General features: G+C 42.3%; 1 protein-coding gene across 1 annotated transcript in view; it reads left to right on the top strand.

The window, feature by feature from the left end:
* The window catches only part of SIDT1 (SID1 transmembrane family member 1), an 83,791-nt gene that overhangs the window by 32,446 nt on the left and 37,763 nt on the right, over nucleotides 1-13,582 (top strand). The window contains 1 exon segment of the mRNA XM_023728870.1: nucleotides 13,115-13,186. Within this exon segment, the coding sequence (XP_023584638.1) occupies nucleotides 13,115-13,186 (72 nt within the window).

Genomic DNA, 13,582 nt, shown 5'->3' with positions numbered 1-13,582 from the left:
CAAACCACCTGGAACAAAGGAGAATGAATAACACCAAAGACACAAGGAAAATGTTAGCCCAAGAGACAAAAGGGGCCACATAAACCAGAGACTCCATCAGTCTGAGACCAGAAGAACTAGGTGGTGCCCAGCTACCACCAATGACTTCCCTGACAGAGAACACAACAGAGAATCCCTGATAGAGCAGAAGGGTGGGGGTGCAGAACTCAAATTCTAGTAAAAGGACCAGACATAATGGTCTGACTGAGACTGGAGGAACCCCAGAAGAAAGGGCCCTCAGATTCTCTGTTAATCCAGAACTAAAACTATTCCCGAAGCCAACTCTTCAGACAAAGAATAGACTGGACTATAAGACATAAAATGATGCTGGTGAAGACTGTGCTTCTTAGTTCAAGTAGATACACAAGACTAAATGCACAGCTTCTGTCCAGAGGTGAGATGAGACGGCAGAAAGGGATAGGAGCTGGTTGAATGGACACAGGAAATCCAGGGTTGAAAAGAGGAATGTGCAGTCACACTATAGGGATAGCAACTAGGGTCACATAACAATGTATATATAAATTTTTGTATGAGAAACTAACTTGAGGTGTAAACTTTCACCTAAAGCACAATAAAAAAAAAAAAGAAGATACGTTTTAACTGAGACCAATACAATGAAAAGCCCTATCAAACAAGCAAATAAAAACAGTGCATAGACCTTCCTTGTCAGTTAGGTTCAGACTTGCCTTGGAAGGTAAAGCTTTGCATGCCTGGACCCACATCCTAGCTGCTCCACCCACTATCCAAGTGACCCTCGGCAATCTATTTGATCTCAATTTCTCAGTTTTATCATCTTTAAAATGGTGATAATTATAATATCCACTCCATAGGTTTGTTGAAAAAAGAGTAAATTCTCCTAAAGTACGTAGAAGAGTGTCTGGCACACGACAAACTTTCAATAAACGTTAGCCTGTAGCAGTAGTAATAGTAATGGTAGTACTAGCAGCAGCAGCAGTAGTGATGATGTTGGTGGTAGTAGTAATAGTAGCAGCAGTAGCAGTAATAGTAATAGAAGCATTAGTAGTTGTAGCAGTACTAGTGGTGGTGGTGCTAGTAGTAGTTGTTGTTGTCATAGTAACAGCAGGAGGAACAGCAGCAAACCTCTGTGCTGTAACTATAACCTCTTATGTCCCAGGTCAAAAAGAGGCAGGCAAATTATAGACATCATGAAATGTTGTGTTCAAAAAGCATGCTTAAAGGTCTGAAATTAACTTGTTCCTCTGCCTTGCAGTTGGGTGAAAAGCATGGATGGCAATGATGCCATTTTATGTATTTATGGGTTAGACTAAGAAAGGCCAGGGAACACCTAATTTCTCTAAATAGTAAAAAATATATCAAGGGACCTACAAGCCCAGGAAGAAAGCTAGGGACTATGCATTCCAAGGGCCAAAGTGTATATACTGAGGGCCAAGGTCTACATAATGAGGGCCACAGTCTACATTCTGAGGGCCACAGTCTACATACTGAGGGCCAAGGTCTACATAATGAGGGCCAAGGTCTACATAATGAGGCCCACAGTCTACATACTGAGGGCCAAAGTCTGCATTCTGAGGGCCAAGGTCAACATACTGAGGTCCACAGTCTGCATTCCAAAGGCCTTGCTGATCAGTTGCGCCACCTCTTGGCTAAGCTACCAAAAGGAGGAAGGAAATTGAGTCTCCAAGGCCATCTGGATTAGTCTGTCATCACCTGGTTAGGTGTTTTAAATTTAGGATTTGATTATTTTTCCTTATGGAGGCAATGAATGGTTACAACAAAGAGTGAAAACATGGTAAACTCTACAAAGTTAACTTGCAAAACTGAACATTTTTACTACCCACCAATGAAAATGAAGTTTGAGAGCAGGGTGGAGAAAGTTTACTATGACAAACTGAATTGTTTGAGATTTGCAGTTTTTTCACACGTTACCCATGGTAGTATTAACATAAACTGCAAAGAACTTGAAAATATATTTACAGTGAGGATATTATAGAATATTCTCAGTGGTGCTTTCTCACTGAAAATATATTTCCCTGCAATAATGAAAGATTGACCAGTTAACTCAATGACTTTTTGTGTCTGTCATGTAATACAAACAGTCTCCTCTCCAAAAGAAGGTAGATATTTTACTAAAATTCTTATCAGCCTAAAAATGTACCACATCTTTGGCAAAGCTCAGAAACCATTGAAGAAACATTCTCATGCATTTCCACAGAGGAGTGTGGCTCCTGAAAATAACGTGACATTTAGTCAGAGTCAGGGAGTCTCTGGGTGGTGTAAATGGTTAACGCTCTTGGCAGCTAACTGAAAGGTTGCAGGTTCGCGTTCACCCAGGAACACTGTGATAGTTAAGGTTGTGTGTCAACTTGGCTGAGCCATGATTCTCAGTGGTTTGGCAGTTATGTAATGATATAGTTATCCTCCATGACATGATCTGATGTGATCAGCCAATAAGTTGTAAGAGGAGTTTCCTCGGGAGTGTGGCCTTCATTCCAATATATACATGGACGTTCTAGCAAAGCTTGCTTGCTTGCTCTGGATCCTTAATCTGGCTCGTCATCATCTGATCTATTGTTCTTGAGACTTGAGCCAGCAGCCTGCTGTATTGCCTGCCAATATTGGAATTGATCAGCCTGTGCAGCCTGTGAGCCAGCAGCCTACCTTCTTACCTACTGATCTTGGGTTCATCAGCCCCTGCAGCTATGTGAGTCAGGAGAAGCCTCCAGCCTGATGCCTGACCCATGGACTTGGCAATTGCCAGCCTCTACAACCACGTGAGCCATTTCCTTGAGATAAATCTCTGTCTCTCTCTCTTTCTCTCTCTCTCTCTCTCTATATATATATATATGCTTCACTGGTTTTGTTTCTCTAGAGACCCCAGCCTAAGACATTTGGTACCAAGATTGGTTCTAGAGAAACAAAATCATAAGGATGAGTTTTCAAAATTGATTCTCAAGTATGACTAGTCTTAAAAGCACTGATGACTGTGTCCAGTAGTAAAGAGGGCACTGCTAATCCATGGCATGAGGCAGCAATATTAATGCACAAAATATCACCACCAATAGACTGAGTATTGGTGGGAAGCAAGGCTCTGGGTAATCACATGTTCGACACTTTTCTACACTTCCGTCAGAATGAGAAGTATAGGCAAGCTACTTGGTTGGTCCTACTTTCACTAGACAAAGTGGTGAAAGAAAGAGATGAGCTCAGGGCTTCAGAGTCACAGATCTACATAAAAGACCTGACAGTTGCCCCTTATGACCTGAAAGAAAGCCTTAGTTCCTGTAGTAATAGAGCTGATATTACCAAAAACCAAACCCAGAGTCTTATCCTAAGAGTGGCTGAATTACAACACCAACTCAATTTTCAACCTTGAGAGGTGTCTGAAGTTAAAGTAAGGGCATTGATTGGGAAGAAATGGCATCCTAAAACTTGGGGTGGGGACATATGGGCAGATAATCAGGAAGCTGGGGGCACTCAACTCCTAAATTGTGTTGAATCATTCCTGCTAACAGAACTAGCTCTCTTACTGCCATCTGAAGAGATCACTCCCTCTTTGTCTACTAAACCACCCTCCCCCATAAAACCATTATTCGTTCCACCTTCATCTGATGAGATTAACCCAGCTGTGCCTGAATAGTCTTTGTCAGAGATATTGCCTGAGGCAGTGCCTGGGAAGTTGCCTGGGGCATCACCTGAGGTAGACTCTTTGCAAGACATTGCTGAATATTCCCAGGACCCACCCCCACCACTCATTTTTGCTTCTGGACCTATAACTAGACTTAAGTCCCAACAAGCACCAAAAGGTGAAGTACAAAGTGTGACCCAGGAGGAAGTACGCTATACTCCAAAAGAACTGCTTGACCACCACACTAATTCAAGTTGAAATATCAGACCTGCTTTGATATACTGTAGAAGGCATCTAAAGGCTTAGAGAAATTGGCATGTGTCATGGATTGAATTGTGTCCCCCAAAAAATGTGTGTAGCAACTTGGCTAGGTCACGATTCTCAGTGTTGTATGATTGTGTACTCTGATGTGATTTCCTTATGTGTTGTAAATTCTATCACTGTGATGAGGTTATACTGATGAGGTTGACAAGATTAGATAGTGTCTTAATGCAATCTCTTTTGAGATATAAAAGAGAGAAGCAAGCAGAGACACATGGGAACCTCATACCACCAAGAAAGCAGTGCTGGGAGCAGAGTGCATCCTTTGGACCTGAGATTCCTGTTCAGAGAAGCACCCAGACCAAGGAAAGACTGATGCATCACAAGGACATTTCTCCTGACAGAGAGAGAAGGCCTTCCCCTGGAGCTGATGCCTTGAATTTGGACTTGTAGCCTACCGGACTGTGAGAGAATAAACTTCTCTTTGTTGAAGCCATCCACTTGTGGCATTTCCACTTGTGGAGCAGCACTAGATGACTGAGACAGCATGTTAGAGTGGATTTATCAGGTTAGACCCACACATGGAGTGCCCAGAGGACACATCTTTTACCACAATGGTGAGTAACAAATTTGTGAAGGGAGCCACAGCATCCTTGAAGACTGCTGTGATTCCTATTTTCTGTAAGTCAGACTGGACAGTGGGAACTGCCCTAACTGAATTAAGACACCTAATTATAATGGGGCTGATTGGACCCCGTGGTGGTAGGGGCCAAATGGTGGCACTCACTCAACAAAGACTAGATGACTGTGGTTACCATAATGGACAGCAGAGTCAAAGCAGTAATCCAAATAGTCTGACTCATGGACTTTTGGCACTGGTGTCCCTAGGAGTGAAATAGATGGGATATCTACTAAATATTTACTTGATCTGTACAAACGGAAGAATTCTAGATCAAGTGGATGGCAATCTAACTTGAATCACCAGAATAGAGAGTCCTGGCCTCTCAATCAATTCCCAGCCTTGAGCCAGTTTACAGATACCACAACTCCCTGAATGAAGGGGAGGCCGGGTCCCCTTAAGGAAAGACCCCACTACACTGCCAAAAACTTATACTGGTAATCTTTCTCCCAGCCCGTTCCAAAGGGATCAATGGCCTTTTACAATAGTGGTTGTTCATTAGGGAAAAGGAAATAATCAGACTTTTCAGGGATTACTGCATACTGGCTCTGAAATGACACTAATTCCAGAAGATGCAAAACATCACTTTTGCCTACCAGTTAGAGTGAGAGGCGTATGGAGGTCAGGTTATTAATGAAGTTTTAGCTTGTATTCATCTCACAGTGGGTCCAGAGTGTCCTTGAACCTATCCTATAGTGATTTCCCCAGTTCTAGAATGCATAATTGGGATAGATACACTCAGCAACTGGCAGAACCCCCACACTGGATCACTGACAAGTAGAGTAAGGGCTATTATGGTAGTAAAAGCCAAGTGGAAGCCATTAGAACTGCCCCTACCTAGGAAAATAGTAAACCAAAAACAATACCACATTCCTGGAGGGATTGCGGAGATTACTGCCACCATCAAGGACTTGAAGTATGCAGGGGTGGTGATTCCCACCATATCTCCATTCAACTCACCTATTTGGCCTGTGCAAAAAACAGATGGATCTCGGAGAATGATAGTGGATTATCATAAACTTACCCAGGTGGTGACTCCAGTTGAAGCTACTGTTCCAGATGTGGTTTCACTGCATGAGCAAATTAGTAGATTTCCTGGCACCTGGTATGCAACTATTGATCTGACCAGGGCCTTTTTCTCAATTCCAGTTTTGAAGGACCACCAGAAGCAGTTTGTCTTCATTGGGCAAGGCCAGCAATACAGCTTCACTTGCCTACCTCAGGGCTACATCAACTCTCCAGCCCTATGTCATAATTTAGTCTTCAGGGAATTTGATCGCCTTTCCCTTCCACAAAATGTCACACTGGTCCATTACATTGATGACATTATGCTGACTGGACCTAGTAAGGAAGAAGTGTCAATGACTCTGGACTTATTGATAAAAACATTTGTGTGCTAGAGGGTGGGAAATTAATCTGACAAAAATTGAGGCATCTTCCACCACAGTGAAATTTCTAGGGGTCCAGCGGTATAGGGCATGTGGAGATATTTCGTCTAAAGGGAAGGATAAGTTGTTAAATCTGGCCCCTCCTACAACTAAAAAGGAGGCACAACACCTGGTGGGCCTCTTTGGATTTTGGAGGCAACATATCCCTCATTTGGGTGTGTTACTCCAACCTATTTATCAAGTGACTTGAAAAGGTACTAGTTTTGAGTGGGGCCCAGAACAAGAGATGGCTCTGCAACGGGTTCAGCCTGCCGTGCAAGCCTCTCTGCCACTTGGGCCATATGATCTGGCTGATCCAAAGGTGCTTGAAGTGTCAGTGGCAGATAGAGATGCTGTTTGGAGTCTTTAGCAGGTCCCTATTGGTGAATAACAGCACAGACCCTTAGGATTTTGGAGCAAAGCCCCGCCATCCTCTGCAGATAACTACTCTCCTTTCAAGAAACAGCATTTAGTTTGTTACTGGGCCTTAGTAGACACTGAAGACTTAACCATGGACTACCAAGTCACAGTGTGGCCTGAGCTCCCTATCATAAGCTGGATGTTGTCTGATCCACAGAGTCGTAAAGTTGGATGTGCACAGCAGCACTACATCATTAAATGGAATTGGTATATAAGAGATTGGGCTCAAGCAAAACCCGAAGGCACAAGTAAGTTGCATGAGGAAGTGGCTAAAAGGCCCATGGTCCCCACTCCTGTCACATTACCTGCCCTCTCCCAGTCTGCACTTACGGCCTCATGGAGAGTTGCTTATGATCAGTTGGTCAGTTGCTTATGATCATAAGGAAGAGAAAAGTCATGCCTGGGTTACAGATGGTTCTGCACAATATGAAGGCATCACTCAAAAGTGGACAGTGGCAGCACCGCAGTCCCTTTCTGGGACCTTCCTAAAAGATAGTGGTGAAGTGAAATTCTACCAAGGGGCAGAACTTCAAGCAGTGCACGTAGTTGTTCACTTTGCTTAGGAGGAGAAATGGCCAGATGTGCGATTGTCTACTGATTCATGGGCTGTGGCCAATGGTTTGGCTGAATGGTCGAGGACTTGGAAGGAACATGATTGGAAAATTGGAGACAAGAAGGTATGGGGAAGAGGTATGTGGATAAACCTCTCTGAATGGGTCAAAGAAGAGAAGATATTTGTAACTCACGTGAATGCTCACCAAAGGGTGACCTCAACAAAGGAGGATTTTAACAATCAAGTGGAAAGAATGAGTCATTCTGTGGAAACCAGTCATCCTCTTTCCCCAGCCACTCCCCTCATTACCCAATGAGCTTATGAACAAAATGGCCGTGTTGGCAGGGATAGAGGTTACGCATAGGCTTAGCAACAGGGACTTCCACTCACCAAGGCCAGCTTGGCTACAGCCACTGCAGAATGCTCTATCTACCAGAAGCAGAGATCAACACTGAGTCCCCGATATGGTGCCATTCCTTGAGGTGATCAGCCAGCAACCTGTGGCAGGTTGATTACATTAGATGACTTCCATCATGGAAAGGGCAGTGTTTTGTTCTTACTAGGATAGACACTTACTCTATATATGGATTTGCCTTCCCTGCATGCAGTGCCTCTGCCAAAACTACCATCCATGGACTCACAGAATGCCTTATCCACCATCGTGGTATCCCACACAGCATTGCCTCAGATTAAGAGACACACTTCACAGCAAATGAAGTATGGCAAAGGTCCTATGCTCATGGAATTCACTGGCCTTACCATGTTTCCCATCATCCTGAAGCAGCTGGCTTGATAGTACAATGGAATGACCTTCTAAAGACACAATTATGGTACCAGCTAGGTGGCAACACTTTGCAGGGTTGGGGCAATGTTCTCCAGAAGGCTGTATATGCTCTAAACCAGCATCCAATATATGGTGCTGTTTCTCCCATAGCCAAGATTCACGGGTTCAGGAATCAAGGGGTGGAGATGGGAGTGTCACCACTCACTATTACCCCTAGTGATCCACTTGCAAAATATTTACTTCCTGTCCTCAAGACCCTATGCTCTGCAGATCTAGAGGTCTTAGTTCCAAAGGAAGGAATGCTCCCACTGGCCACTTTGGGATCCTTATGCCTCTGGATCAACAGGCAAAGAAGGGAGTTACCATATATGCTGGTGTAATTTATCCTGACTACCAAGGGGATATCTGATTGGTGTTGCACATAGAGGTAAAGAAGAGAATGTCTGGAATGCAGTATATCCCTTAGGACGTCTCTTAGTACTACCATGCCCTGTGATTAAAGTCAATGGAAACTACAGCAACCCAATTCTGTCATGACTACTAATGGCCCATCCCCTTCAGGAATGAAGCTTTGGGTCATCCTACCAGGCAAAGAAGAACAACCATCTGAGGTGCTTGCTGAGAGTAAAGGGAATATGGAATGGGTGGTGGAAGAAGGTAGTTCCAAATACCAGTTATGACCATGTAGAAAAGAGGATTTTAATTGTTATGAGTATTTCCTCCTCTATGTGTGCATCAAATATTTTTGTTTTCTTCACTTATAAAATATGAGATGTAAATGGGGCTAGTGCATTTTCGGTTGTACACGTTAGTTGTATCATGTTAGATGCAAGTATGACTTTGTAATTGTCCTTATTTAGAGATTGTGTATAGTTTAAGGAGATGGGTACAGGTGCCAAGTTGACAAGGGGTGGACTGTGATGGTTAAGGTTGTGTCAGCTTGGCTGAGCCATGATTCTCAGTGGTTTGGCAGTTATGTAATGATGTAGTTTGGCAGTTATGTAATGATGTAGTCATCCTCCATGATGTGATCTGATGTGATCAGCCAATCAGTTGTAGGGGGAGTTTTCTAGGGGGTCTGGCCTCCATCCAATATATATATGAACATTCCGGCAAAGTTTGCTTGCTTGCTCAGGATCCTGCATCTGGCTCATCATCATCTGACCTCTGGTTCTTGCAACTTAAGGCAGTGGTCTGCTGTATTGCCTGCCTATCTTGAGATTCATCAGCCTCCACAGTCTATGAGCCAGTGACCTGCCATCTTTCCTGCCAATCTTGGGTTCATCAGCCCCTGCAGCTACATGAGTCAGGAGAAGCCTCCAGCCTGATGCCTGACCCATGGACTTGGGACTTTCCAGCCTCTACAACCACATGAGCCATTTCCTTGAGATAAACCTCTCTCTCTCTTTATACACACACATACACACACACACACACACACACACACACACACTTCACTGGTTTTGCTTCTCTAGAGAACCCAGCCTAAAACAGGCTCCTTGGAAGAAAGACCTCAAGATATACCTCCAAAAAACTATCCATTGAAAACCCTGTGGAGCACAGTTGTACTCTGACACACATGGGGTCACCATGAGTCAGAGTTCACTCCACGGCAACTAGTTTAAGTCAGAGTCAGAGAAACTGCCCACATATCTGCTTATTGTGTGCCCTTTGTTCAGTTCTGCCTAGTATTTGGAAATGGATATACTCAATAGGATAGCATCTTGCCTAGTAACCAATGAGAAGGCTTGGAGATTTTTTTCCTCTTTGCTTGTGATGGGATGGCTTCAGATCACACCCCCAGCCATTCAGAGTTCATGCTCCCTGCTATTAGGGAGTATTTCATTAGGAAAGTTTGAGTAGTTACAGGCACAGTTACGAATACTTGTTCGACATAACCAAACATCTCACAGGATTGGTTTTCTGAATTTGAAGGCTTAGGACCTTAGTCTCATGGGACAACTAGTTCAATTGGCATATAGTTAATTAATACGGGCAGTCCCAGGTTATGAATGTCTGACTTACAAACAACCCGTAGTTACGAACCAAATTCAGAAAAGCCCATTAGTTGTTGTTGTTAAGTGCCATCGAGTTGGTGCTGGCTCATAGCAACCCTGTGGACAACAGAATGAAACACTGTCCAGTCCTGCACCATCCTCACAATTGCTGTCATGCTTGAGCCCATTGTTGCAGCCATTGTGTCAGTCCATCTTGTTGAAGGTCTTCCTCCTTTTTGCTGACCCTCTACTTTACCAAGCATGATGTCCTTCTTCAGGGACTAATCCCTTCTGATAACATGTGCAAAATACATGAGACATAGTCTCGCCATCCTTGCTTCTAAGGATCATTGTGGTTGTATTTCTTCCAAGACAGATCTGTTCATTCTTTTGGCAGTCCATGATATATTCAATATTCTTCACCAACACTGCCTTCCAAGGCATCAATCCTTCTTCGGTTTTCCTTCACATGCATATGAGATGATTGAAAATACCATGGCTTGGGTCAGGTGCACCTTAGTCTTCAAGGTGAGATCTTTGCTTTTCAACACTTTAAAGAGGTCTTTTGCAGCAGATTTGCCCAATGCAATGCATCTTTTCATTTCTTGACTGCTTCTTCCATGGGTGTTGATTGTGGATCCAAGTAAAATGAACTCCTTGACAACTTCAGTCTTTTCTGCATTTATCATGATATTGCTTATTGGTCCAGTTGTGAGGATTTTTGTTTTCTTTATGTTAAGGTGTAATCCATACTGAAGGCTGTCGTTTTTGATCTTCATCGATAAGTGCTTCAAGTCTTCTTCACTTTCTGCAAACACGGTTGTGTCATCTACATAACGCAGGTTGTTAATGAATCTTCCTCCAATCCTGATGCCCCATTCTTCTTCATGTAGTCCAGCTTCTTGGATTATTTTCTCAGTATACATATTAAGTATGATGAGAGGATACAACCCTGACGCACTGCTTTCCTGACTTTAAACCATGCAGTATCCCCTTGTTCTGTTCGAATGACTGCCTCTTGATATATGTACAGGTTCCTCATGAGCACAATTAGGTGTTCTGGAATTCCCATTCTTTGCAATGTTATCCATAATTTGTTATGATCCACACAGTCGAAAGCCTTAGCGTAGTCAATAAAACACAGGTAAACATCTTTCTGGTATTCTCTGCTTTCAGAGAGGATCCATCTGACATCTGCAATGGTATTCCTCATTCCACGTCCTCTTATGAATCCGGCTTGAATTTCTGGCAGTTCCCTGTTGATATACTGCTGCTGCCACTTTTGAATGATTTTCAGCAAAATTTTACTTGCGTGTGATATTAATGATATTTGATAATTTCCGCATTCGGTTGGATCATGTTTCATGGGAATAGGCATAAATATGGATCTCTTCCAGTCAGTTGGCCACGTAGCTGACTTCCAAATTTCTTGGCATAGAGGAGGGAGCACTCCCAGCTCTGCATTTGTTTCTATAAAGCCTATTATTAAAAATTTGAGGTACATGCAATGGTTCATAATAACAAATGGATGCTACTTTGTGACACACATCAAAACGTTATTATTATTATCACTGTATTATTATGTTAAAGATATTTTAGTGTATCTGGAAGTGTTTCTTTAATGTTTTTTATGCATAGAAAGGTACACTATATACTATATAGTAAGACAAACATTTGACTAACTGATGTTAAATACAAACTGTACCTGACTGTTTTGACTTACATACAAATTCAACTTAAAGACAGATTTAGGAATGGAATTTGTTTGTAATCTGGGGGCTTCCTGTATACAGTTCATGTCCTGCATCCTAGTTTGGAGAGTAGAGTCTGGGGCCTTAAAAGCTTGTGAGTGGCCATCTAAGATAAAGCTATTGGTTTCTTCTCATCTGGAACAAAAAAAGAAGGAAGGAAACCAAAGACTCAAAGAAGAAACTAGTCTACAGGACTAGTAGTCTAGACGAACCACAGCTTCGTTTGTCCTGAGACCAGAAGAACTAGATGGTGCCTGGCTACCACTATCGACTGTTCTGATCATGGCCACAATAGATGCATCCTGATAGAATGTGAGAAAAATGCCGAACAGAACTCTAATTCTTAAAAAATCCAGACTTACTGGACTGGTTGAAACTGGAGGACTCCTTGAGACTATTGCCCTGAGATACCCTTTAAACCTTGAACTAAAACTAGCCCCTGAGGTCACCTTTTAGCTAAATATCAGACTGGTTCACAAAATAAAGAATATCACGTGTGAATACTGTACTCCTTTAAAAAATCATCTATGTAGACCAAACAGTCAACAATTACTTTTTAAAAAAAAAAAGATGTGATGGTATGTGGGCAGGGAAACAAGATTACTGGACCCCAACAACCAGAACAGAAATAATGAGAATGTTCATGCATTGTGATGAATGTAAACAATGTCACTGAACAATTTGAGTAGAAACTGTTTAATGGCAACCTAATCTGCTGTGTAAACTTTCACCGAAAACACAATAAAATAATAATAATGATAATAAATTTTAAAGCCTAAAAAAAAAAGAAGGAGAAAAGTTCAAGGAGCATTACCCTAGAGTCATTTTTTTCTCTTACTGCCAACAACCGGTTTGCAACAGATACTCCTATCTTACTTTCTAAATATTCCACCAAATAGTCCCCCTTCCTCCACACCCTTAGTTCATGTTGTCATCATTTTTTATTCCAGTTAGTGCAGTAGCTTTCTTCCAACCTGGACTTTCTGCCTATAGTTAGGGTACCCTCTATACAAATAAACCTTCAAATCAGAGTGGCTTAATAGACGTTTATTTGTGGTGTTTCTACTCTGGGATGGCTTTTGTCACAGGGACCCAGGGTCCTTCAGTCTTGTGAATCTGTAATGCTGTAAGGAGGCAGGAACTGGATTTTTTTTTTTTTCTATAAAAGGCCAGAGAGTAAATATTTTAAGCTTTGCGGGCTATACAGTCTCTTGCAACTACTCAACTCTGCCGTTGTAGAGAAGAAGCAGCCATCAGCATAACCAAATGAGCATCGCTGTTTTCCGATAAAACTTTATATATGGATGTGAAATTTGAATTTCATATGATTTCCACCTGTCAAGAAATATTATTCTTTTGACTTTTTTTTCAATTATTTAAAGATGTAAAAACATTTTTAGTTTGAGGGACATACAAATGGAACCAGCAAGCTGGATTTGGCGTGTAGGTTATACTTTGTTGATTGACTCTTGCATTAGAGATAAAATAAAACTAAATTTAAAATATTGTGGCCTGATGACTCAGACTACTTAATTTTGTGTGGTTTTGTTTTAGCAACTGAGCATAAAGTGTTTGCCTCTTTGCTTTTTTTAACAGGCTCTGGAAATATGGCGATGTCACATCCTATTGCTGCCACCACACCTGAAGGGAGCAACTATGGAGCAATAGGTATTTCTTATTATAAGCCCATTCATGGGATTATTTCCTAATTCTCCAGGACATAGGATACAAAGAGCCCTCCAGCCCGTAACAACTGTGACTGTGGGCAAGGCTGTCATCACATGAGATCACTTTTATTTATGAGTTGATTGGATAATTTGGGCGGTTCCTTCCAATTCTAACTTTCTGTATTCTATTGTTCCGGTGTTTGGGGGCTGCTAACTATACTTGAGCTAGATGCCCCACAATGGCACCCATCAACTACACAGGCCGCAATGGAGGCTTCTTCATACCTAGCTTTAGTTTAGGGCATGGAAGATGTGTCAAAGTCTGATGTCAGAGAGCTTATTGACCACCTGTTTCATTCTCAGGTTTCAGTGGAGTAAGGGCGATCAGAAGACTAAG

This window comes from Trichechus manatus, unplaced genomic scaffold (genome assembly GCF_000243295.1).
Source record: "Trichechus manatus latirostris isolate Lorelei unplaced genomic scaffold, TriManLat1.0 scaffold00026, whole genome shotgun sequence".
Taxonomy (NCBI): Eukaryota; Metazoa; Chordata; class Mammalia; order Sirenia; family Trichechidae; genus Trichechus; species Trichechus manatus.
This window is presented reverse-complemented; position numbering and strand designations above follow the sequence as displayed.